Source organism: Cordyceps fumosorosea (genome assembly GCF_001636725.1).
Source record: "Cordyceps fumosorosea ARSEF 2679 chromosome Unknown scaffold_1, whole genome shotgun sequence".
Lineage (NCBI taxonomy): Eukaryota > Fungi > Ascomycota > Sordariomycetes > Hypocreales > Cordycipitaceae > Cordyceps > Cordyceps fumosorosea.
In genome coordinates, this window is record NW_017387301.1 from 382,797 (window position 1) to 406,792 (window position 23,996).

A 23,996-nucleotide genomic window follows, 5' to 3' on the forward strand; every position below is an offset into this window, starting at 1 on the left:
GAGTACTGACAGGCCACGCCCCCCTCAGCCAGTCCCAACCATCGGGTACCTGATTTATAGCTATTCCCCTCTTGATGCCCAAGAGGCGCCGTGGATGATCCATCGCTTGTCTCCTCCTCGTAGTTAGCTGGTTGCGGCTGGAGGTGAGCAGCGCCACAACTCGCCCACAACACTGCTGAGCCCTTTCATCATGTGCTCTAGTCTGCTGCGATCTGACACAGCCTGGATATCTTCCGTGTCAGAGCCAAATGCGTGGTGCAAGAGGCTGCAGCCGGCCAGAAGCCAAATGGCAGCAGTTTATGGGGTAAAATGATATCCCCTGCATGTCCGAGTACAGCTTGCCTGCCTCACAAGTGATGTGTGCTGCAAATCGCACAATGCGTCTGGTGAACGATAACCACGGTGTCTTTGTTACACTTGTGTTGCCGTGGGGAATTCTCTCGCCTGTCTGCTTCCGTTCGATGTGACAATCAGATGGGAGAGGCGTGATTGCCAGCGTGACTGCAGGCATGCGGGAATGACGGGCCTTCCCGGCGAATCGGCTTCGGTGTTGTTACAGCAGGCGAACAGATGAAGCCCAACGGCCATTTTGCCTCGTTTTTGCGACAGATAGATAACTAGCCCGCTGCGATATGGCCAGTAGTATACATCGGAACGCTTAGCTCCAGGGTCCCGAGCCAAGGCAGGTAGGTGTGTGATGAAGCGGATCACACTGCCACCGCAGCAAGCCCTTTGACGACGTAGTACAAGCTCATTTGTGCCTGATGGTGCTAGTCAGAATAGATGAGATTTCAGGTCAGCGGTCTCCTGAGAAATGATGGGCGAGAAAAATGCTCGCTGGTTACGTCGGCTTTGGCCATGGTGACACAAGCTTTACGAGCCGGCCTGTTCTCGAGGCCTCGAGCCAACAGTTTGTGTCAGGGGGAGGGCGGGGAGAAAGAAAAGAGCACAAGTGCCGAATGCAGCAAGCAACCGTGAACGAAGGGCATAAAGAAAATCCGTTCCGTTACTTTTCGCGAGCCATCTGGCCATGAGCCTGCGATGTGAGAGAGACCTTGTCGTCGGTCTGTAAGTGGATCGAACCGCCGCCAGGGTTGAGGTCGACAGTGTGACTTGAAAGCAAGGCCTCGCACCCCGTGTTAATACTGGAAGATTAAAACCAAGAGTCAAAGCCTGGAAACTTGTTAGGGGGGAGCAGCTGAACCAGCCTGGGTCTATGAGAGGGTTGCGCATGCGGTATGCTGCTGAGCGTACCTGATGGCGGCACCACTGCTCCGGCGCAGAGGCGGGTAGGAATCGAACCGTCTGTCCACTTTCTACCTACCTCTACTGCCCACTTGCGGTCATTCACTTCAGGCCATGCATAGATCTGGCACCTATGTATTGCTCGGGCATAGGATATAAGGGTCCTAAGAGCGGTGCGAAGCGAAGGTAACATCAGGTCGAGGGCATTAATAGCCAAGGCTCGCCCGCCTTGGATGGATAGAGTCTTCTCCATCATTGGATTTCTGATTAAGACCCTTTGTGCCCATTCGAAAGAAGAGCGGTACGATTGATTTGGCAATTCTTCGCCTGCCACGCTCTCTGCTGTATAGTATTGCTGATTGCTGATTTTGCAGGCAAACGTTCCTGTCTTTGGCTTCTGAGGCTAGCAGAGCCTCGTGAACGGATACGGTGGGTTTATACGGCTTCGCTGCTGGTGTATCCAAATATCCAACTCCGTTTCGATTTCAACATTTTGCTTTTTGCCGCCTTCGAGTGCGGCTCCTTGGCACATCATCGACGGTAGCGCTGCAGCACGCACAACGTCGAGCTTTAGCGAGGGCGCCGGTGCAGCCGCCTGCACATCATCTGGACCGAGCGATCTGCGAGAGCAAGTGAGTTCTTCGTTCATCTCGCTACCTTTTAGCCACCCTGGTACGTACCGACTGCAGGCAGAAAACGAGACGGCGTTGAAGAAGAGAGTTGCAAGACATGCCCACCCACAATCACACGCCCCTCCCTCCCCTCTTCCCACAGGTAGCACCTGGCAGCTGCTCTCTTGCGCTACGGCTCCCCGCCCAAGGTACTACCTCCAGCGCTGCTGCGGAATTTACCACCGCCGCTTCAGCGCTGTTACAGTGCTGTTGTGCACTGCCATCCCCTGTTCTTGTATGCCCTAAATGCCCCGAGTGCCTGATCCTACCGGCTCGCCTACAAAGATACCTCCACCGGCAGACGGGTCAATGTACCTGCTCACCTAATTTTGGTCACCAAGAACCTACCTCAACAAGTACCTTTTCAGGTTCGACGATAGGGCAAACGTTCCACCATGCTTCCTCCCATAATAAAGCTTCCCTCCCCCGCCACGAACCCTGCCTCGTCTGCTTCCCTCTCCACTTTCTTGCCGCCTGTCCATATCCCATATCTCCCTCATCCATCTTCATGCATGCGCCTCTCGTCTCGCTGCCGTCTTATTCTTCTTCTCCCATCTTTACCAGAATACACAAAAGTCCTCTTCTATTTTCCCCCTTACGATTTTTACGATCTCATAACGCCTTGCCCCTTTTCTCTGCCACCGCTTTACTACCCCTCACGCAGCCAGACGGCCGCTGCCTTTGTTTCTCCCCTCCCGCCCGTTACCAGCCTCTTCCTGTCCCACCACCGGCACAACCTAAATCTTGATCGCCTACACGAAATACACGTTCAAGCTCGCTCGACTTGCTAACACATCGTCGCCGCTGCCTCCCCAGATTCCTTTCTTCGCCCTCACCTGCCCCTCCAGCCACAGCAGGCTCGATACCGCTGCTTCTTTTCCCCGTTCAATTCGAAGTATCCCGCGGATTACCCTCCCAACAAAGGAAACGCATCGACTCGCTTCGCGCCAGACCTTCTCCTGCCAACCGCGTCACCTGTCGGGTTTTCCTATGCAGTTCTTCGCGCACACTCAGACCCCCGTGGTTTCCGCCGCAAATACCTCCAACGTCGATGAGCAGCTGGCCAACTTCTTCAGCCCCAACACGTTAGACACTTCTTCAGAACACTCGCCACACATGGCCAACAGCCGCAGAGAGTCCTTTGCTACGGGACCGCCGTTATTTTCTCCCAAGACGGAAGACTGGCAGTCCGTGGATATGCAGTCCATTCCCTCGAACAACCCGTTCGTCGAGCAGCAGGAAGCCTCCAACTACCTGCGAATGGACCAGCACAGCAGCCATGCCTTCAGCGCACCCTCAACAAGCTCATGGGGTATGGCCGCCCAGACTCCCCTTCCCCAGTTCGACCCAGCGGTGGCTGCTGGCTTTGAGGTTCCTACTTCTGTCTACCAGAACGCTGCCCATGCGCCCATGCCCTTTCCCAGCATGTTTGGCACCATAACTAGCGAACAGAAGCACGAGCAGGCATCCCCCAAGAATGAGTGGTCTGCTACTTCTCAGTCCATCCATCAGTCGCCCACAGCTTCTACAGCCACTGCTGCTGCCGTGACTGATGGGGACCAGCTTGCGCAAGGCGACCTCCGTCGTGATGGTGTTCGCAAGAGGAATGCGCGTTTTGAGATCCCGCCAGACCACAACCTGAACAACATTGACCAACTCATTGCCGAATCTACCAATGAGGTGGAGATCAAGGAGCTCAAGCAACAAAAACGCCTACTTCGAAACCGTCAAGCTGCCCTGGATTCTAGGCAACGGAAGAAGCAGCATACCGAGAGACTCGAGGATGAAAAGAAGCAGTATACGGCAACTATTGGGGAGCTGGACGTAGAAGTCAACTCATTACGAATCCAGCTGGAAGAATGTCGCCGCGAGTGTCAAATGTATATGCAATACTGCGAGACTCTCACGTTTCAAAGGGAAGAGATGATTCGCAGTCACACTGTCGAATCGCGCGAGCTGCGCAAGAAAGTCAGCGTGCTCACCGAGAACATTGCCGCCCTGGAGAATAACTCTGTGCCCACTCCTGGCCCTACTGGCACAACCATCAATGGGCCATTTGGTGAGGTTGACAGCATGTGCATGCCTGGTGGTTGGGACAACGCCAACTTTCTTCATCAGTATGGCATGATTCCCGAGGCCCCCAAGCAGACCGTTCCGCCGTCAACGTCAATAGCCAAGAAGGCTCACGCTGGCCCTTCCACGGAAGGCGAAAAAGCGGCCACGCAGGGTGGCTTGCTCTTCATGCTCTTCCTTGTTGGCGCATTTGTCATGTCCAGCCCTTCCCCTCCTGCCATCCCTCGCGTCTCTGAAGATGTTCGCTCGGCCTCGGCGGCACTGCTTGACAATGTCCTGAAGGAGGCCGCCGTGCCCTCATCTGCCGCTGTGCAGCCCCTCCCGTCCCAGGGTGCCGCGATCAACTGGGCTGGCATGTCCAGCAGTGGCCCGATGACTGGTGTCATGGCCGACAGTGTGCCTGCGCCGATGCTGGGTGAGCTCAACGACTTTATCCAGCCGAGTCGCGCGCAGACCAACGAGCAAGCCTTCTCAATGTCTGCGGCGCAATACAATGGCGTAAGCGATCAAACGTTCCTGCAGAATGGGCACCCGGAAAGGTTGTCCGAGCCGAGCCAAGGCCGCAAGAACCTGGCTGCAGCACTGGCTGAGATCCGCGAAACCAACAAGCAGTCTGGATCTGCCGATGTGTATACGCGTACACTTCTTTGGGACCAAATCCCGCGAGACATTGTGCGAGACTTCATAAAGATGTTCGCGGAGAACAATTCCGCACAGATTGACCCGCAGCAATGCAACGAAATCATGTCCTAATGATATTGTTTACAAAATTCATTTTCAAGAATAAGACTGACGACTCTCTCACGATTACGACTACATTTTACGGCCTACTTTGGATATTCACTTTCTCCTCTCCTTCTCTTTCTTTGCAATAATGAATTGTTCTATTCATGACCGTGGCTATTTTTCTGCCGAGCAACCGCGGCGGTATCTACATACGAGCGCTCTCGCGCAACCCACAGTTTCAGAGTTGTTGCTCACGCAAGAAAAGTTTCCCACGAGTCCATTTTCTCCGGATACTTTACAATATTGGAGGCATTTTTATTTCCTTGAACATCTTTCGTCATTTCTTTTTTCATTTCTCCTTTGGTTTATTAGCAAGCGAAACAAGCGTGCATTTTATTGGGATTGCTTTTTTTTGGCGGTGGCCTTTCTGTTTGCGGTTTTTGGGACGTGCAAATCGCCATGTCCGTTTCGCTTTTCCTAGGTCCTGTCACTCTGTCAGATTTTGCTTGCGAGGATCGGCAGAAGGGTCTTGGGTACAGCAGCGGTATGCGTAGACGCTGTGCGTATAACCGGCCAGCGTCGACTCGCCGTTTGCTTTGCGGCAGTTGATGCAATGACTGAACGATCTATGATTCAGCGATGGACAGGTGGACTGATATGACTTTAATGACCTTTATTCTTCGAACCAACTGCACACACTCTTTGTCTTTCCTTTGTATGCTCTCATGGAGCTCCATGCTAGCGTTGACTAAATGTGCTGGGGCTTCTTCAGTGGGCGCCACGGATGAGGATCTATGAATAATATATCTAGCATTCGAACATTAACTTGCTACTCATGTTACCACCATTAAATGTACCTCTTGCCAGCTCCTTGTTAAAGTCTCGTGAGTGCCGTGTCCGGTGAAGATGTATGTGGTTAGCAGCGGCATTCGAACTTTCTCTTGGCGGATAAACGGTTGATCTCGCTGCAATAAGCGAGTGAAGACAAAAGATGAGATTCATTGTACGTAAACGGGAGGGGGATGCGGTAGATCGTGTGCGTCGTCGAACAAGGTTGTCTAAGACATGCTGGGTTGCATGAGACATTGAAAAATATGGGCAACCCCTCTTGCTGATTTCGCGTCCAGAATAACCACACCGTGACTGACTTGGGGAGGGGTTTTGAGGTGGGTTGCAACTCACAAGACCACATCACACTTCCTGGCTCGATGATGCAGCGCTAGGCTGACCGAGGCCAGCTTGGGCGTTCTCTCGCCCTCCCACTTTTTCCGTAGTCATTCTACCTCTTTTCTACGGAAACAAGCAAACAAATAGTGCAGGAAATCGAACGTCTGTGGTGATCATGTTCTAAACCTCCACTTTGTATATTTATCTCATGTCGAGTCTACTGGGCTGGTTGTCGAGCCGGGGAGGTATGGCTTGTGCCTCATCCACCTCGCCGCGTGGTTCTCGCTGGCGTGGGGTTCTCGGGAGAATGCATGGCAATTGCCAATGAGGGGAAATGGTTCTAACGGTTGCGCTTTTCGTACTTCCAAGATGGGGCCACAGTGTATCGAGCACGAGATACTCGATGACTGGAGATGGACCAGGAGCGCTGACAACCAGCCGCAGGGAATGAAAGACGCAAAGCAGACATTGGGCGATATCAAGAACAGCAAACGGAGCATGTTTTGGAAGAGATTCGCATAAAATGCAACATTAGAATACCGCTTAATGATACTGCTATATGAAGATATCTTTTGGACTGGGAGACCCGACGGGCAGCAGAGGAGCCGATCAACAAATAGTAAGAAAAAACTGCAGACCGAAACAAACGAGACAGAGCAAACGATTCACAACTAGGTAGCTGTCAGTCGAAGATCCCTTCCCCTCACCTTCACGAGAAGAGGAAGAAGGACAAAGAAGCAGAAGAGGAAAATTCTTCATCAATGTGGGCGCACCCAGTGTTTCCTCCACAAGGCTGGCCTGGGCGTGCAAAGCTGAAAAGAGTCTGCGAAGGAACCTATTAAAGGAAAGGTAGTACAGCAACCCAGCGAGGGAAAAGTCGAGGAGGGGGAAAAAAGAGGAAAGAGCTAGAGCAAACGCCACGAGGGACACGCGGAGGACTCGTACGCCAGAACATTCACCGAGAATGGCGCAGCCTGACGTGGCTGAGGGCTTCCCCTCTGGTGATGTTTTACTTTTTCTTCTCCTGCTTGTCCGGCTTCTGCTTGTCCGGGTCGTACTTTTCCTTCCAGATCCTACGCCAATCAAGTTAGTCGGTTTTGCTTACAAGACGCCTGGATAAGCTGTCATTCTAGAAAAAGTGCACGTTGCCCTCTCTTCTGCCCATGCTGGTAGGCCGGTGATGCGCGTGCCACACAATCGGCCCGCCGGGGCAACGTCACTGAACGCAAATGATGGAGAGGAATGGAAGCGATATTTGCCTGGTACGAAGGGTATCTACCACAGTCTTCATAGACGGTGGCGGAGGACGTGTGAAGGGGAAGATGCGGGGGGATCTTGTGCTCACCATGAGTTGCCGAGTGTCTTGTTGCCCGCATTCTCCGCTCTGCGGTAGTATTTAGCCGCCTGAAACTACAAGAAGGAGCCATTTTAGCATAAAGAACGGGTTTCTCACGCAGTGAATTCTGTGTGATAGGTGTTTGGAAACGCAGGAGCAGTAACGTACCTTGTCTTTTTTGTCGCAGCCAAAGCCGTTGAGGTAGCACCAGGCCGTCTCGTTCATGGCATCAGTGTCTCCCAGGTTGGCCGCCGTTTCGTAAAACTCCTTGGCGGCCTCGGGATCTTTGCGCATGCCCCAGCCGTGGCGGAAGCAATTGCCCAGCTCGAACATGGCCAGGATTAATTCGCCCTTGGCCGCGCCGCCCTTCTGCATGCCCGCCTTGAGGGCCATGTCCTCGATCTTGGCCGAGTTGGTCGCCGCGGCCGACAGGTACTGGCCCGCGCGCGCGGTGTCTGGTTCACATCCCCATCCGTGTCTATATCGTTGCGCATTGCCGCTTGTCAGTCATGCATAGATCATAAAGGGGGGTGGGGGGGTAAAGCCGCACCGTAAAGCTAACCCAAACAACACCTGGCTCAACGGATTGTTGGCGCCCTCCGTGTCCGCCAGCCTCCCAAAGATGGCCGTGGACCGCTGCAGGTCGCCCTCTTCGTGTAGCCGGATGGCCTCTTGGATGTCGTCGTCAATCTTCTTCGACGACACTGCCTTGGGTAGCGGCGGAGGTTCCGTCGTCGTGTTCGTCGCCACCATCCCCGGCGAGAGGCTCCGCGATCTGATCCGCCCTCCCGCGGCGGCCGCCGGGCTGCTGGTCTGCGACGACGACGACCTCGGTCTGATGCTGAGGCTCGCCGTACTGCCGCCGACGCCCGGTGAACCCGACGCGCTGCGCGCCAGCTCGTTCTGCACGGCCAGCAGCGTCGCGCGCTGTTCCCACTGCGACTCGAGCGTGTCCTTGTCGTCGCCCGCCACCACAATGGCCGGAAGGTTGTCGGGCACGCTGTCGGACGACGCGACCTGGTGGTGTCGCAGGTGCAGCCGCTCCGAGAGGCGCCGGCGGCGGCTTCCGCTGCCTTCCTTGCTCGACGACTGCTGGCTCACCTGGGAGGAGACGGATGCGCTGCGCGAGCGGCTGGAGTGAAAGATGGATAGGCTGCGCCGTAAGCCGGTGCTTGGCTCCTTGGTGGGCGAGAGGTGCCCGCCGTCGTCGTGGGGAGCGGGTACGGAGGCCGACGTGGTGCTGCCGCCGTTGCCGGGATGGATGACTTCCATCGAGGCCGTGTCGGACCGTATAAAGGTGAATTCGGGAGCGTAGCCATTCTGCCCAATGATGTTGCCCCTGTCCGTGGATGGGGCCTTGGGCTCTGGGCTCCCACTCCCATCCCGTTTCATGAGCTTGTCTCGCAGGCCCATTATGAACTGAAAACGAATATGTACTGGATAAATATGATGTAACTGGATGAAGAGAATGAAAAGTAAGAAAGAAAAGTTAATAAATGCGTCTCGGCTTGTCTTGTTCGTGACGCATGGAGATTGTACTGGGCGCTTGCGAGGCGGCTATCTCGTTGAACAAGTAACGTTGACGTGGTGCTGTTCGACAAGGTCGGTTGCTCCAGCGGGTCGCCACGCTGGTCAAAGTCAGCCTCGGAGACTATAGCCCTGTTCTATATTTGGCGCGAGGATGGAAGGGGGGAAGCCTTCAGCATCATCCGACGTTGGATGATGGACGCGCAACAAGGCCCAACGTGCTCGGTTGGTCTGATTCGTGTGGCGGAGTCGTCGGGCGAATGCGAGGCTCAGGGGTGGCAGTGGTGGGTGGCGGGCGGTGCAAGGATGAGTGAGGGCTTGGGAGGGGGGTAATCGTGTAAGCGCCCAGAGGAATTGCCAAGAAGGTCAATTCGGCAGGCAAATTTGGCATGTTAGCAAAACAAATGTTACCAACATAGCATCCTTCTGCGTGCATCAGAGTTGAAGAAGGCCCCTGACGTAACAATACAAGGAGGGGCAAATAGGAGGGGTTTCTTTGTTAGTACCTGTAGACTTGATGAAGCAAGGCCCAGAAGCCCACCAACAGCCTCTAACCAGGTACCGTATTCTGGTGCCCCGCTTGCTGAAGAAACGTCAGGCATTGATTGATTGTTTCCGTTGCTGCAGATTACCATCGGACGAAGGCTTGGTGGTCTCCATCACCGACAACACGGTGAATGGAATAGGAACACATTCGATATATATGCAAGTGTGATTGATATTTACTTCTTATTTCTCTTCCTATTCATTATTTACTTATTATCTCTCTTCAAGTATCAAATGTCGTTGCCCGCAGCGGTGCGGGAGTCTTGGGTATCAGTCAAGCAACCAAGCCTCTCATCATGCCATGCATGATCGCAATGCTTATTGGCTATGCCAATCGAAAAGGGAAAAAAAAGTCGCAACTCAGCCCAGTCTAGCCGTGGTAAGTGGGTGGTGGACTGGATTCGAGCAAGAGGCAAACCTGCCCTCAGCGGCGGCCAGCACCTGTACATTTGCACTGTCAGCTACAACGGAATGAAATCCTTGGCGTGTTCAAAGTCAGAGTCGTCCTCGTCGGCCGCCAGAAACTCTGCAACATCGTCCGAATCAACATCGTCCGAGTCCGCAGGCTCTTCGTCGCTCGAAACGTCTTCCATAGTCTCGTCTTGCTCTTGCCACACTCGGTGGCGCAGGACGCTTGCCCGTTCACGATGGAGAAGTTTACAGCCTTTGGTTTTACAAGTCCCTGTGTTGCTGAAAGCAGGGCATTCGAATACGTGCCGTTCGGTGCACTCGGCTCCCTTTTCGCAGTAGCCACGGTAACCAAAGGCTTCGCAAACCGGCGCACTGTGTGGCGCGGCAGAATGGGAATATTGGCAGTTGGCGTTGGAGCAGTTGCCCTTGGCGAAGTGCAAGCAATTCGGAACTCGCTCCGGTGTGAGTTCATGGGAGAGATCGCAATTTTCGCCATACACGCATCGACCCTCCTTCAAAAAGTCTTTGCAAATAGCAACCTTGGTTGGGTCGTGCTGGTATCTGCATGAGGGCCCCTTGCGGCAGGATCCTGCGATAAAAGTTAGTTCTGCCCACAAATCGCCCGAAATTGAATCGTGGTGGCTGCCGTCCGTGGCCATGAATGAGAAATTACCAGTCGTAGAGAAGATCTTGCATAGCTCGTCAACTTTCTTGACGGCACCGGAGCGTCTTGGAACTCGAGTTAGATGTTTTTCGAGATTCGGAGCTTCGACATACCGCTGCTCTTTAATGACTCTGTTGGCGACTAGGTTGCCTGTCTTTGTGCGGTGGAATCGAACACCTGCAACAGCCGTGCTTTTTGGCGTCGGGGGAGCATCGCTAGAATTATCTTGCACAATAATTAGCTTGGTCATGTGAGAACAGACGTGCAATGTTGACTTACCGGCCGCACGCACGAGCTTCTTGCCTCCGTCTCGCACTAAAAATCGGATGTTCGCGATGACTATTTCGGCCTGCCCTGTATTTTGAGTAGTACCGTCGTGGTTATGCCTCAAGAAATTGTTGAAGCGTGTTCTTTCGCTGCTCTTCTGCTGTGTTAGTCTACGCTGGCGCGTTTCCTCGATCGCTTGCGCGCGTGACTCCGCTTGTTGTTGGTAGATGTTCGCGTTGATGAGCTGTTTGTGCCGATCCGTCTTGGACACCCACTGCGCGTTGTCTGTTGAGCTGATGGGGGTCGACGGTGATGAATCCGATGAGCTTGGCTGGGCGTTTAGGTTCAGGGTGCGGTGGCGATGTACCACTGGCGGGCGGCCGACCCGAAACCCTCGCCCGCGATACGAGGTACCGCGATAGCGGGGGTTTTGCTCTGCAAAATTCGTCAAGGACAAAGCTGAGGTCGAAAGAGACACTGCGGACGTACGGCGATAACCACGCGATCCATGTGATGGCTGGAATCCTGCTTGCTGATTCTTGTGGCGATTAATTTGCCCTGCTCCGTTAGTTAGTACTACTGGATGTGCTGTGTTGTGGTCCAAAACGGCTTACCAGCAAGCGCGCTGATTCGATCTAGCAATTCTCTCTCTTCTCCTGACATTCTGGATAACACTTCCGACGAAATTGTGCAGATTTTCGTAGTGCAACGTGGTATGGAAGAGGAGTGAACATGTTGCAGTTGGGCTGGCGAGCCGCAGGAACATTGTACACACGGCTTAGTCATGTGCTCCAGTCTTGGGCGACCTGGGAAACGCGATCAAGAAAGAAGCAACAACATTTCACGTTTGACTACAAATAACGACACAACGCTATAAGTATTTTTCGAAAACAGGAAATTATCTCTTGAACGGAAATCATTTTTCTCGAGCGATACAGAAGTCGACTTTGCGGCACACCCCATTCAAACTGAGTGGAGCACGCAGGAGCAGCCATGTCGAGTTGGGATCTGCTCGACGAGCGGAGTGAGACGGAACTTCACAAAGCCCGTCTCCTTAACGTGGAGGAAAAGCCTTTCAAGAGAATCACAAAACGCGTCTCCGCGGTCTCGTCATTAATATCAAAACTCCCCGACAACGAAGCACCATCGGATGGCACCTTACGGAGCACGGAGCAGCTCCAGGAGGACCTGACCCTCGACTTCGCCGCCTTCGACAGCAGCATCGCGCGGCTGCAGTTCCTCCACGACGCCAACGCGCGCGAGCGCGCCCGCTACGACGGCGACAAGCAGCGGATCCTCGACGAGTGCCAGGCGGTGCGCGACCGCAACGGGCAGCTGCGGGAGCAGCTCGAGGGCGCGCGGGCGACGCTCGCGCAGCGCAAGAAGTTTGACGAGCTGGCCGACAAGATCACGTCGAACCGGCTGCTGCGGCCGCGCGAGGACCAGCTGGCGAACCTGGCCAAGCTGGAGGAGGAGTGCCGCGAGCTGGAGCGCGAGAGCGAGACGTACACGGAGACGTGGCGCGAGCGCCGCGACCAGTTCAACCGCATCATGGACGAGGGTATGCTGCTGAGGCGGCAGATCCGCGATGAGAAGGAGGAGGTCGACCGGCGCGAGGGCATGAACGAGGGCACCGAGGACGACGGGGCGCTGCCGGCGCCGACGCCGCGGCCGGAGATGCAGGGCAGCGCCACGCCGCGGCCGGACGGCGCGGATGCCGGTCTGCAAAAGGAGGAGGAGGAGGGCGGCGCTGCGGTCACGCCTGCGGGTGATCATCTGCAGGTCCCGGGTGTGTCGAGCGGCCGGGCATCGAAGGCTGCCAGCGCAGCCGGCAGCGTGGCGGCCACGCCAAAGCCGGAGCAAGAAGAGATGGACCACGAGGACGACAACGGGGAAGAGGACGGAGAGGTGTCTGGCAACGAGATGGATACGGATGAGGCCCATGAAGCTAGCAGCTCCTCAGAGCCAGAAACCGAAAAGATGGAGGTCGACGACTAGTGCTAGTAGCGAGTTCATAACTTTTGTACTTTGGGTTCTTTTTATTGCGAGCGACAGATCAGATTTGGGACATGGGAATACACAGGTGTATAGTCAAGATACCCTCAAAACCAGTAACATTAGTATAATTATGTGCCGCCGAATTGTTTTCTTCTCTTCTCTCTCTGCCTCCTCCCATAATCTGGGTATCCTTCCGCACTGGTCGTTCGCCGTCCGTCTAGGCAGCCACCGCCACCGCCTTGGCCTGCGCGAGCACCGTCCTGGCATGGGCGACCTCGCCCTCGGGGGCGGCGGCCTGCTGCTCGGCAGCCTGGAGCTGGTCCTCGAGCTTCGCGACCGCGTCAGCGATGCGCTGCTTGAGCGGCCCAAAGACGGCCTTTGTCTGCTCAATGGCAGTTTGCTATAAAGCATTGTCCCCTGCATCAGCCCCTCCTCAAACACACGCACGAAAGAGACGGGAAAATGTTTACCTGCTGCTTCAGCATAAAGGCCTCGTTGCCGTCGTCGTCGGCGCCACCGGCCTTGAGCTTCGCCTCGAGATCCTGGACCGTCTTCTGCTGCTCGGCCAGCTCCTTGTGGTACGAGGCTTCCTCCTTGAGCAGGCGCTGCACGGAGCTGGTGGTGATGGCGAGGGGCGACGGGGCGGGCATGATGGGCGGCGAGTTGAGCTTCGTCTGATGTTATGATTCTGTCTGTGCCGTGATTTGTTCAGCAAGCTTGGGACGCGAGATTCGTCTGGAAGATAAGTTCGAAGGAGTGAGTTGCGCAAAGGCAGCTGGTACCAACGTGGGGTTAATCGAAATTGGCGGGACAAGGAGCCACCCCCACTATCCTACTACATCGGTACAGCAGGCATCACGGCTTTGCAAACCTGCTGCCTACAATCCTTCAGAGGCTTGCCCCAGGGAATAGATAAAGCAAAATTAGGAAATATTCACGAATTGGCTACGAGTATTATAGTCGTAGAAAGTAGATGAAGTCGGCGCAGAGCTGGCTTTGGCATAAACTGTAAGCTTCTCGTCTACGTGAAGTTAGTCGAGGAGATGGACGCTACAGGCATATGGCGCTCACCCAACTTTAGCACAGGAGCCTACGGAGTACGAATATGTTAATCAGACGGCATATACGGATAGTCACACATGGAACTTGAGAATCTATTTAAACATGCTATCATTCAAAAGGCTAATTAATACCAAGCCACACCAGGCCAGTCATCTAACATGAATGTTTCCAACAGAATATTTCCACACAGTCAATCCATTTTCCCTTCAATTTCCCGCCTGGGATGTTCCGCCAAGCTAAAGTGGTATCCAAACCGAAAAAGGCAACGCCACCAACGCCATTAGATCTGGTATCCTGTTTGCTCTTTTTCGTGGGTGTGTGCGTGAGTGCGTGCGATGTGTGTGCTCGATTCCCGAAACCAAGCAAGACCAGACCCAACTAGGCCCATAAACAAAAAGAAGCAGAAAATGCACCATGTACCAAAGTCCTACACAGCAGTAGAAGAGTGAATCAAGAGAAGCCAACAAAGGGGAGGACCAGCCCTCGCCATGATACAACGCCGGCAGAAAAAAACAAAAATGCCCAAAGATTAAACAATCCTCTGTCTGCTGTTTACGCGCTGACGGCGACGGGCTGCGCAGCCAGAGGCGCTGATTCGTTGTCGTTGTGCGCAATCTCTCCGCCGGCCTCTCTCTCCGCCCACTCGCCCCAAAGGCCGCGCTTGCCGCGCACGCGGATGTTATCCCCGAGCTCCGGACCTTGCTCGACCTTGATGGCGTCTTTGGTGGCCAAGACGAGACACTCAAAGAACATCTTTGTTGCCTCAGCCTTGGTTGTGCGCTTCTCCGGCAGGAGGTCCTGGAAGACAACTATGGATTGTGTTCGCTTCTCAGCACTAGTGGCAGCTTCTGACCCAAACAGGTCTCGTAGAATGTGGACGGCGTGCTTAGTGCCGATGGATACAGGGCCGCTGTCCTCAGGATGCACAACAGGCATGGTTGTATCGTTGAAGTCGGGGAAACCAGCGTCGCCACCCATATCAAAGCCGCCGTCATCCTCCAGCTGGATAACAGTGCCATCGGGGCCAACGCTGCGATCGCCAAAGTTGTCACCGAGTCCAATGTTGGTGTCTTCGTCAAATTCGAGACGTGGCGATTTGGCAGCACCTCGGTCACTATCGACATCCGCAATTCCACTGTCACGCTTCCTCTTGAGGTCGTCGCGTAGCATGTCCAGCGTCAGCATACCGCGCAGCTCAGGCGCCCAAGCAGTGCTCCGACCGTCCATCATGATAGACGATACGAAGCCGCCATTCTTGTGCATATCCATAAGGGCGAGCATAACAGGGTCTCGGGGAACATATCGGGCAGGCTTGATGATGTTTTCGCGGTTGGTTTGCTGCTGCTTAATGAGACTGCTGGAGAGTGCAATTTCGTCGTCAGGCATCAAAATCTTTTGTCTTCTGGAACGCTGGGCGGGACGGCGGACAATCGTGGTTTCCGTTTCGTCGGCAGGCTCATACATGTCCGTGTTGTGCGCGTACTGTTCTGCCACCTCTCTGGCAAAGTGCTCATCGATATCTGACAGGGGCGACTCTGAGATTCTTGCACGAGACTGTGGCATCGCAGAGAGATCGCGCACGTTGGAAATGTCCTCGGGGTTAAAGCCAAAATCATCGCCATCCGGCATGGTAAGGTCGCCATCGCCGTCCAGGATCTGGATGTTGTCAGCGGCCGGGTCGAATGTAGATGGACCATCAGTAGCTTTGCCGACTCCAATCTCAATTTCGCTCAAGAGGTCGTCCTCAACGTCCCGGGCAGCCGGCGCGTCTCGACCAATTTCCATGTTACTGACGCCGCCCTCGAGGTCACCAAAGTCTAGATCCAGATCCAAATCGTCCATCGTGGGCATTAAGTCGTCGTCGAGAGCGCCCGGACCTTTTAGGAATTGACTGTTGTCAAAGTCTTCTTGGAGATTGATGTCCCGGTTGCTTGTCCGGCCCTTGCGACCGACAGGAGTAGCAGTGATTTCGTCGACTTGCGACAAGAGCCATGAGGCATCTGGGGGCGGAGGGAGATCGAGGTTGTCATATGGAGTGATGCGATCCGGCAGCAGCAAGGACTCGCGATTGGAGACTTGGAGATTGGATGCAAGGTCGTTGTTTCCACTAGAACGAAATGCCTTAGATATCAGTTAGCAGGTGGTATCATTTTCGGGACACGCGGGGTTGACGCACCATTTTGATCTTCATCATGGCCTCATTGCAGTCGTCAAGCAGGTAACGCGTCTTGCGCTGGTAAATTCTGACGACACCGAGCAAGAGCTGCCCAGAAAGACGGAGAGCCATCGGCGCCTGGTTTGGCGTAATGATAGCCTCGACGCTGTCCGTGACGTTCGACTGCAAAATGTGATTCTTGGAGAGCTTGCGCTCCAGGTTGGCAGAGAGCCAGACCCGGGCCAAAGGCCCGGACTTCTGCAGAAGGGTTTCTGAGTAGAACATGATGCCTTTCGAAGGGCAGAAATAATTCAGAGAGGAAAAGCCAGGCAGCGGAGTTTAGAAGCAAAGTAGCGATGTGGCGGACGTAGAAGGTTGCAAAATGCGGTCCGTGGGGACAAACACGAAGCGTGCAGTTCCGCGTCGGTCGGTGGGTAAACAAGCGGCGCGAACGTGTCGACGGTATAAAACGCGCAAAAAAGAAAAGTCTTGGCCGCGCGAAGTCGAGAATTAATGAAATACGGTCGCCAGAGGCGAATATCTCGGCTCGCGACAAAAGCGAAGCACGCGCAGAAGCAAAAGCGCGAAGCGAGAAATGAAAGTAACGATGGTGACAACAGCAAGTTGGAAGTCGGGCACTCGAGGGGCGGCCAAGAGGTACTTCCTACGAAAAGGGCGTGGCTGGGGAGTCTGCTAGTGGCTGACCTGTCGATGGGGCCGCGAGCGTCAATGTGGCGGTATCGGAAGATTGTTGTTCCGGTGCTGTGGAAATTACAGGGCACCGTGCCTTGCCCAGCTCGTCCAGATGTGTAGTTCGCTTGGGCGGTGATGCAGGAACTGCAGGGCTGAAGCCAAGAAGGGATAAAATATATATTAAATTAATCGGCTCTCTTTTAAGTGTTGTAGCTCAGCTTTGAATTCACGCCGTTGAATTATCATATTCACGGCCAGTCCGTCCCGTCATCCATACCATTCAACACCGCGGGTACCCTGTGCACCAGGCAACAGACCCACCGAACTGTGGCTGGTGCAAACTCGCTACAAAGCTACCACAGCGGGCAGAGATGCGCGCGCTGCGAAATCCGAGGACTGTCTAGTTTCCTTCTCTGCAGCCCAACGCGCGCAACTTTCAGCGCTGTCGCATTCCCTTGACAACAACGGCTTAGAAATCGCGGCCAATCCGTGACAATGTCTGATTCCGAGGATCCTCTTGACCAAATTGATGAGGGTGGTGATGACCTCTTCGGTGATGAGGATGATGCTGGCTCGCCCACGCCACGCGTTGTCGACGACGATGACGACCTAGCTTCCGACCCCGACGACGAGGGCGGCCGGCAGCGTTATGATGATGACGATACCCAAGTCCAGCATGAAACAAAAGAAAAGGTCGTCATGGCGGTGCAGGCCTATCGCCACCGAGTCCCCAAGCCCAAGGACAATATAGTAAGTAGATTGCGATTAGGGAGCTCCTTTCCTTCAAAGCTAATCAGCGAATCAGCTTCGTGTTATGCGAGTTCCTAAATTCATCAAAATCATGCCCGAAGAATACGTTTCTGAAAAGTTTCAACCGACCGAATTCGACACCACCAACGCCAAGCAAGAACACCCTGCTCACGTTGCTCGAGTACGCCGAAACGATAGCACGGGGCTCCTGCACAGCAATGCCAATATATACCGATGGAGTGATGGATCCATAACAATCGGTATCGGCGGCGAGCACTTTGAAATTCAAACGAAAGCTTTGGCGCCAGCTCCGGGGCAGCCTTATGATGAACTTAAGGACGGTCATTATTACGCTGCCGCTGCAGAATTGAGCAGTAACCTGTTGATGACTGTCGGACATGTTGCTGAGCAGTACAACGTTCGACCGAACAAGGGCGGTGGTGATGATGCGCTAGCACTACTGGCTCAGCGCATGCAGCAGGCTAGCAAGACTGTCAATGAGGATGACATGATCATCCGCACAACTAGAGATCCTGAGCTCCAGAAGAAGGAAGCTGAAATGGCAGAGAAGGAGCGCATGAAAGCGCAAAGACGTCGCGAGAATGCGGCTGCCAAGATGGACGGTCTCGGACGCTACAACAGGGGAGGCGGCCTCTCGATTGGCGACCTCGAAGGTGGCCGGAGGGGAGCTGGCTCCGGGCGGAAGCGAGGCCAGCCTGGCTCGAGACCCAAACGCAGAAATCCAGAATATGATTCTGACGATGACCTGCCGCAGGGTGTTCGCAGGCAGGAAGACTACGATATGGACGATGGCTTCCTTGTCGGCAGCGACGAGGAGGAGATGGAAAGCGACGCCGAAGAAGAGGAAGAAGAGCTGCTGGACGATGACGAGGATGACCGCAGACGCCGCAAGTCCAAGAAGCGTAGAACCCGTCACTCGGACGACGAGGATGCTTCGGGTGATGAGGTGGTGGAAACGTCTGGGCGAGCCAGGCGACGCAACGTTGTGGACGATGACGACGACTGAGAGGGGAGTGAGGGAGCGGTTCTTTTTCACAACAAAACAACTCGCAGATGTATAAAATAAGAACGGGAAACTTTCGGGAGTTAATGAATATTTAATTTTCAGTGCAAGAATGGATTTAACTTGAGCTTTGGGGCAACTGACGACTTGTCGCGTGCACTAACGTAAGCTGTCCGGGTAGCCAGCCCGTAGCTTTGGCCACTGTCACATGCTTGGTGACCTCTTGAGTGAGGCGGCGTGGCGGGCCGTCATGCACACCCACTTCACCTTTGCACCACTCGCCATCTCCCGCCATATCCTGGCCAAGAAGAGCACGTTCACCTCCTTAGTCCCTCCAGCGTGGTCCAATGCCCAACTTCGATCCAAGCCAGGCGTTGCACCCGCGCCCCAGAGCGATCGCCTAGCTCCCGTTTCCTCGCCCTCGCCTTTGTCGACCCACTGGCCCTCGTCCGTCGTCCGACCCTGCTTGTGAAAGCGATCCTCGGCATGTTTGGCGCATTGCTCGCCGTCTGGCGGGTGATTGTCGAGGTGGTATCCTTCTGGCGCAAAGTAGGCATTCTTCCCTCTTTCCCCTCCTCCCATCATCCTCTTGTCGTTATCAACCCCGCCGCATATCGTTCCATCATGGCTGTTGCTCTAACGCCGGCTCAGAAACTCTTCGGATGGTACACGCGCAAGAACCCAGTCGACCTGTGGCTTGAGCTTCTGCGACATGCAGAAGCCTTTGAAGACTGGGAGGAAGCAGCCCTACATCTCGACAACTTGTTGGGTCTCGATCTATGGTACGTTCCCATCTGCTTCTTGCTCGCCACTCTACGCAGCCATGCTGACTGTTCCCCTTGCTTCAGGCGGAACAACCCAACTTCAAAGTACTACGACTGGAGACTCATCACCGAACGACTCAACTCGCTCGCCATCGCCAGGGAAGAAAATGACATCCAGCAGCTCGTAAACCTTTTGCGATCTGGTCTCGTACGAAATCTAGGCAACTTGACAGTGCCAAAACTATACAACCGCTCGTTCTCCGGCACGAAATATCTCATTGAAGAATACATCACACAGGTTGCCGAGACCGTCGAGGATATAAGCACCCTCCCCGCCAATGCATCCGCAGGGATACCGTCTATCGGAGGGTCATTGACAAACCAAATGAAGCTCGACTTTATCCACGACACGCGACAGGCCTTTGGTAGAAGCTCTCTTGTCCTACAAGGTGGCGCCATCTTTGGCATGTGCCATCTCGGAGTCGTCAAGGCATTATTCCTCCGTGGCTTATTGCCACGCATTATCACCGGAACTGGAACCGGCGCCTTAATTGCTTCACTCGTCGCTATCCACACGGAAGAAGAGTTGCCTGGCGTGCTGAATGGAGACGGCATCGATTTGACTGCCTTTTCTTCGCGAGGTAAACTATCAAATGGAATAGCCGAATCTTCGCAGACATTTAGAGCGAGATGGGACACATTAATGCGCCGCCTCCGCAGGTTCTCACGGGAAGGCTACTTCCTCGACGTATCGGTGCTTGAAGACTGCGTTCGAGCCAATGTCGGAGACTTGACTTTTGAAGAAGCCTACAACTACAGCAAGCGAATATTAAATATTACCGTCGCAACAGAAGGACAGGGCGGCGTTCCCACGCTGCTCAACTATATCACGGCCCCTAATGTGGTAAGTTTATTGCTGTTATGTCACTCCGAAGCCTACTAATTTGCACTTTGCAGCTTATTTGGACCGCCGCTGTTGCATCAAACGCTTCGTCTGCAGCGCTGTATGGACGTCGCAAAGCGACCATTCTCTGCAAAGACGCGCACGGTAACGTCGGACCTTGGGCTCCCGCCAACACCACCGACTTTCACCACTGGTCACACATGTCCTATTCGGATCGCGACTCACCCCTCCGACGCATTTCGGAGCTCTTCAATGTTAACCATTTCATCGTCAGCCAGGCCCGGCCGTATCTGATTCCCTTTCTGCAATCCGACATGCACGGCCCGTCCATGGTTGAAACCCGGAGCAAAACAACCCAACTATCAGCCTCAGTAGTGCGCATGGTTGGTCTCGAGGTCCGACATCGCCTGCGCCAGCTTGACACTCTCCGCCTACTTCCCGCCAGCATACGACGCTTTCTTGTTGATGAGCAGATTCCCGCAGCCGCCATGACACTTGTCCCTGAAGTGACGGCTGGTGATTTCGTGCGGCTGTTGGAGACGCCGACGAGAGAAGCGCTGAACTATTGGATACTGCGCGGAGAAAGAAGCGTCTGGCCCGCGGTGGCCGCGCTCCGCATACGGTGTGCCGTCGAGAATGAACTGGACAGATCGTATCAGGTCGTGCGGCAGCTAAAGGCGGGCGACTTACGGAGGAAAGGAAGCATATCTGCCGCTGGTGAAGTCGGCCGGACAAGTAACTGATACCCACTGCATATATAAACCATTTGTATTAAGTACATGTGTAACTCATAAGAGGAGCTCTTGCCATTTATCGAGTATTCCAACATGTAGTGATGGCCCATACGTTTAGCAACATGCAATTACTACAACTACTCCAGTTAAATAGCTTGTTTAGCACCTTTTTGTCTTGGCGCGTGTTCTACCACGTGGCGACAGTACATCTTATGCAGGCGGCCTGGACGGCGGCATCCATGCCCGCATAAGGAAGAATGTACGTGACCGCAAACGAGGCTACGCCGTATCATGGTGACTTACTGCTGAAATCGTATCGGCCGCCATGGAGGAGCCTGCTTGCTGCCCCGTAAGTGCAGAACTACACGAGCACTGGGTCGGGTAGAAGCTCGATTGCGCTCCAGGCCATAGAGGTCGAAACTGTCGGGCTTGGGGGATACGAGCCGGCGCAGCCCTGTAGGGCTTGTCAGATAGTTCCTGGCCAGCCTTGCGTTCGCCATTTGCACCGGGTAGACTAGCTGATTTTTTCCTCTTCTTTTTTTCCCATTTGTCTCCAACTTCCGGGAAATCGCAAGGTAGTGACGAGACCCGTGCTCGGCTTTCTAAATCGGGCAAAGGTTGCTCGTTGCCCTAAGAGACAGCAAGGCCGGCGGAACTAGCCGAGAGAGGGCTTCACCGCACTTGGGATCGTGTTTTCATCGCGGCAGGATCCTGCTGCCATTGGAAGGGTAGACGAGGGCACGCAAACCTGGTGACTCGCATCGCTGACATCGACACTCCAGCGCCGAACTGACGCTGCCTGTCTACATCACGCGAGATTCGAGTTTTGAAGACGTGCCACGAAACTAGCGAGTTCCTCAATATGGGGGACTCACTTATGGTGTAGGAAGCGACCAGAAATTGTGTCGTTTCATTCTGCCCAACAATAATCTACAACAAGGGGCAAGTGGGTTGCGGCTCAACGGCCGGCCCCGGACGCCGAGGCCCACCTTTCGGGCCGCCCGGGGCCCCGGAAAGGCATAAAACGGGCAACTCCAAGTGACCAGCAAGTTAGCGCCTTAGCGAGAGGGGAGGGGGCGTGAAATTAACAAGCCGTTATCAGAGCCCAATACGGATATCAACGATGTTTTACTGCCAGCCTCGACAAGGGCGGGCGCTACCATTTCGCCAGCCTTGCCCGGTCTATTAAGCTAGCAAAGACCCGGCCGCCAGTTCGGACGGGCTTGTTACCGCGTGTGTGCCGGCGATGGCCCGGCCCCTTGTCACGATAACGAGCCATATTAGTCTGAAGTCTCCTTGATCACGCTACTGGAGATACAAAAAGAATGAGAAGCAAGGGGGCTGAAAGGAAAGCCGCCTACGCATGCCCTCCGGACCCGCTGGCTCCGGCTCAGGCCGAATAAGGCTGCGCCCTCCTACGCGCAACATCGTTTTCATCACGCGCCGGATGCCTTTGGGCAAGAAGCTGGTAAAGAAGAAACGTTGTCCGACTACACTTTTTTCGAAACCGACACGGTCGACTCATCTTCCCTCCTGCGCGACCTCTGTGTTCCCGCCAAGCCCAGTCGTTCACTCAACTTGCACGGGGAGTGCGTCACTCAACCTTTCTCCTCCAGCCATGAGCACAAGCACAGCACGGGCCCGTCGTCATCTCACGGATACGCAAGATGCCTCGAGCCATTTAAACGCAGCGTCGTCCACAGCGTCGAATGCAAAAGACAACAGCCCACCACCCTCTTCTTTCTCCGCACAAAACTTTGCAACCCTGCGCAGCTACCATCATCACCAGCACAGCTCCCAAACCACATCATCCGGGTACGCGCCGTCGTCGTCGCCATGCCTCGAAACAAACGCCAGAGCGCCACGGCGCAAGGCAAGCGCAAGATCGCCACGCCGAGGAGCCTGCTCGCGACGCTGCCGGACCCAAAGCCGGAGGCGCCTGCGAAGAAGTGGGAGCTGGACCCGATGGACCTCGCCCATATCGGTGCCTGGACCGATCATCTTCAACCGCCGGGGGAAGAGACAAAATATCCCCCGTGCGAGCTTGTGATAGACGAGCCGGAGAAGCCGGCTGAGGGCGCCAAGTAGCGTCTGCCTGATACCGCACTCGCAAGTCTTGTTTTCTGCGAGCTTGTGTATGAATTTGGCATTGAACCCTTCCAAGTATCTTTGTCACTGCATGCCGACACCTAGCTAGATTATTGATAGTCACTTGATTTCTCGACCGTTTGATTCTGCACGCAGACGTCACGGCAGTAAATTTCCCGAGGGTGCAAATGTAATCATAGTTCTATTAGGATGTGAGGAGATGGATGCAAAGTAGACTCTTGTGACTCGTTAGATTACCAAGACTGCAAGCAATAGCCAGTGTCTACCATGCAAGTCTTGAGTGTAGCTTGCGTTTCGCCAACCAAGAATCAAGTAAGAATGGATGCAGCCAAATTAAGTAATGCCCAATGTGTATCTAGCTAATTCCGTCTGCCAGATCAATCGGTAGCGGGTAATAATTACAAGAAGAGAGCGGCGGCAGCAGCAGCGACAAGGCCGAGGGGAGAGACACCCGCAACAGAACCAGCATTGTTAGGCGGTGATGTGCTGGTGGGCTGAGCAGTGGTGGTGCCGCTGGACCCTATAGTCTTTGTATTAGTAGAGAAGCGGGAATGAGCAGTATGAAAGAAGGGACATACGAGATGAGTTGGTGGAGCTGGCAGAGCTAGTCGAGGAAGAGCCTGTCGAGGTGGTCGAGCCGGTGCTAGCGGAAGAGTCGCTCGAGCTCGTAGCGGACGAGGTGTTAGACGATTCACTAGACGAGTCGGTCGAAGTTGAGCCCGTAGTAGAGCCGCTGGAGCCACTAGAAGTCGGCGACGTGCTGCTAGAGAGGCCGGAAGAGGTAGTTCCAGAGCCTTGGTAGGAGAACGTGGTGCTGTAGTTTTCCGAGCCGTCACTGTTGCTGGTGATTTTGAAGTTGTAGGAGCCCGAGCCAAGATTGCTGAGAGTGACATCGAAGGAACCGCCGGTGGCATCAGCTGCATTGGTGGGTTAGCAATGTTGCGCCGAGAGCTGGGTCGTCGACAACGTACTGGTCAGGGTGCGGATATCCGAGAGCGCCTGAGAGTTGGGGCCGGTCTGAAGAGTAATGGTGCAGCCGCTCGTGCAGCCTTCAAATGTGAGGGTGAACGGCTTGCCCTCCTCGGGGTTGACCACACTGTTGGTAAACGCAGGCTGGGCAAGAGCACCAGTAGCCAGGATGGCGGCGACGGTAGTGGCGGTAAACTTCAT

The 23,996-nt window shown here is 54.6% G+C and overlaps 10 protein-coding genes across 10 annotated transcripts; 5 read left to right on the top strand and 5 right to left on the bottom strand.

The window, feature by feature from the left end:
* Positions 1 to 2,906: 2,906 nt before the first annotated feature.
* Positions 2,907 to 4,742, top strand: ISF_00127 (Basic-leucine zipper (bZIP) transcription factor; the record flags this gene model as incomplete). Its single annotated transcript, XM_018843734.1, has 1 exon — positions 2,907 to 4,742. One exon carries the CDS (start codon positions 2,907 to 2,909, stop codon positions 4,740 to 4,742), a length of 1,836 nt encoding a protein of 611 aa, XP_018708184.1.
* A 2,149-nt stretch (positions 4,743 to 6,891) lies between these two features.
* On the bottom strand, positions 6,892 to 8,631 carry ISF_00128 (Tetratricopeptide-like helical; the record flags this gene model as incomplete). The annotated part of the gene is made up of 4 exons (XM_018843735.1): positions 6,892 to 6,955; positions 7,228 to 7,292; positions 7,387 to 7,696; positions 7,781 to 8,631. The coding sequence occupies 4 exons, from the start codon at positions 8,629 to 8,631 to the stop codon at positions 6,892 to 6,894; spliced, it is 1,290 nt and encodes a 429-aa protein (XP_018708185.1).
* A 1,121-nt stretch (positions 8,632 to 9,752) lies between these two features.
* Positions 9,753 to 11,296, bottom strand: ISF_00129 (CCCH zinc finger protein; the record flags this gene model as incomplete). Its single annotated transcript, XM_018843736.1, has 6 exons — positions 9,753 to 10,291; positions 10,376 to 10,431; positions 10,480 to 10,591; positions 10,646 to 11,068; positions 11,123 to 11,191; positions 11,248 to 11,296. The coding sequence occupies 6 exons, from the start codon at positions 11,294 to 11,296 to the stop codon at positions 9,753 to 9,755; spliced, it is 1,248 nt and encodes a 415-aa protein (XP_018708186.1).
* A 330-nt stretch (positions 11,297 to 11,626) lies between these two features.
* Positions 11,627 to 12,631, top strand: ISF_00130 (Tho complex subunit 7/Mft1p; the record flags this gene model as incomplete). Its single annotated transcript, XM_018843737.1, has 1 exon — positions 11,627 to 12,631. The coding sequence occupies one exon, from the start codon at positions 11,627 to 11,629 to the stop codon at positions 12,629 to 12,631; it is 1,005 nt and encodes a 334-aa protein (XP_018708187.1).
* A 217-nt stretch (positions 12,632 to 12,848) lies between these two features.
* Positions 12,849 to 13,281, bottom strand: ISF_00131 (Tubulin binding cofactor A; the record flags this gene model as incomplete). Its single annotated transcript, XM_018843738.1, has 2 exons — positions 12,849 to 13,031; positions 13,102 to 13,281. The coding sequence occupies 2 exons, from the start codon at positions 13,279 to 13,281 to the stop codon at positions 12,849 to 12,851; spliced, it is 363 nt and encodes a 120-aa protein (XP_018708188.1).
* A 964-nt stretch (positions 13,282 to 14,245) lies between these two features.
* On the bottom strand, positions 14,246 to 16,133 carry ISF_00132 (double-strand-break repair protein rad21; the record flags this gene model as incomplete). Its single annotated transcript, XM_018843739.1, has 2 exons — positions 14,246 to 15,814; positions 15,870 to 16,133. 2 exons carry the CDS (start codon positions 16,131 to 16,133, stop codon positions 14,246 to 14,248), a joined length of 1,833 nt encoding a protein of 610 aa, XP_018708189.1.
* A 903-nt stretch (positions 16,134 to 17,036) lies between these two features.
* Positions 17,037 to 18,318, top strand: ISF_00133 (Leo1-like protein; the record flags this gene model as incomplete). The annotated part of the gene is made up of 2 exons (XM_018843740.1): positions 17,037 to 17,291; positions 17,347 to 18,318. The coding sequence occupies 2 exons, from the start codon at positions 17,037 to 17,039 to the stop codon at positions 18,316 to 18,318; spliced, it is 1,227 nt and encodes a 408-aa protein (XP_018708190.1).
* A 247-nt stretch (positions 18,319 to 18,565) lies between these two features.
* On the top strand, positions 18,566 to 20,726 carry ISF_00134 (Triacylglycerol lipase; the record flags this gene model as incomplete). Its single annotated transcript, XM_018843741.1, has 5 exons — positions 18,566 to 18,630; positions 18,687 to 18,864; positions 18,967 to 19,097; positions 19,164 to 19,983; positions 20,037 to 20,726. 5 exons carry the CDS (start codon positions 18,566 to 18,568, stop codon positions 20,724 to 20,726), a joined length of 1,884 nt encoding a protein of 627 aa, XP_018708191.1.
* Positions 20,727 to 21,579: 853 nt separating this feature from the next.
* ISF_00135 (hypothetical protein) lies at positions 21,580 to 22,805 on the top strand (the record flags this gene model as incomplete). Its single annotated transcript, XM_018843742.1, has 2 exons — positions 21,580 to 21,599; positions 22,112 to 22,805. 2 exons carry the CDS (start codon positions 21,580 to 21,582, stop codon positions 22,803 to 22,805), a joined length of 714 nt encoding a protein of 237 aa, XP_018708192.1.
* A 419-nt stretch (positions 22,806 to 23,224) lies between these two features.
* Positions 23,225 to 23,996, bottom strand: ISF_00136 (hypothetical protein; the record flags this gene model as incomplete). The annotated part of the gene is made up of 3 exons (XM_018843743.1): positions 23,225 to 23,346; positions 23,405 to 23,743; positions 23,798 to 23,996. 3 exons carry the CDS (start codon positions 23,994 to 23,996, stop codon positions 23,225 to 23,227), a joined length of 660 nt encoding a protein of 219 aa, XP_018708193.1.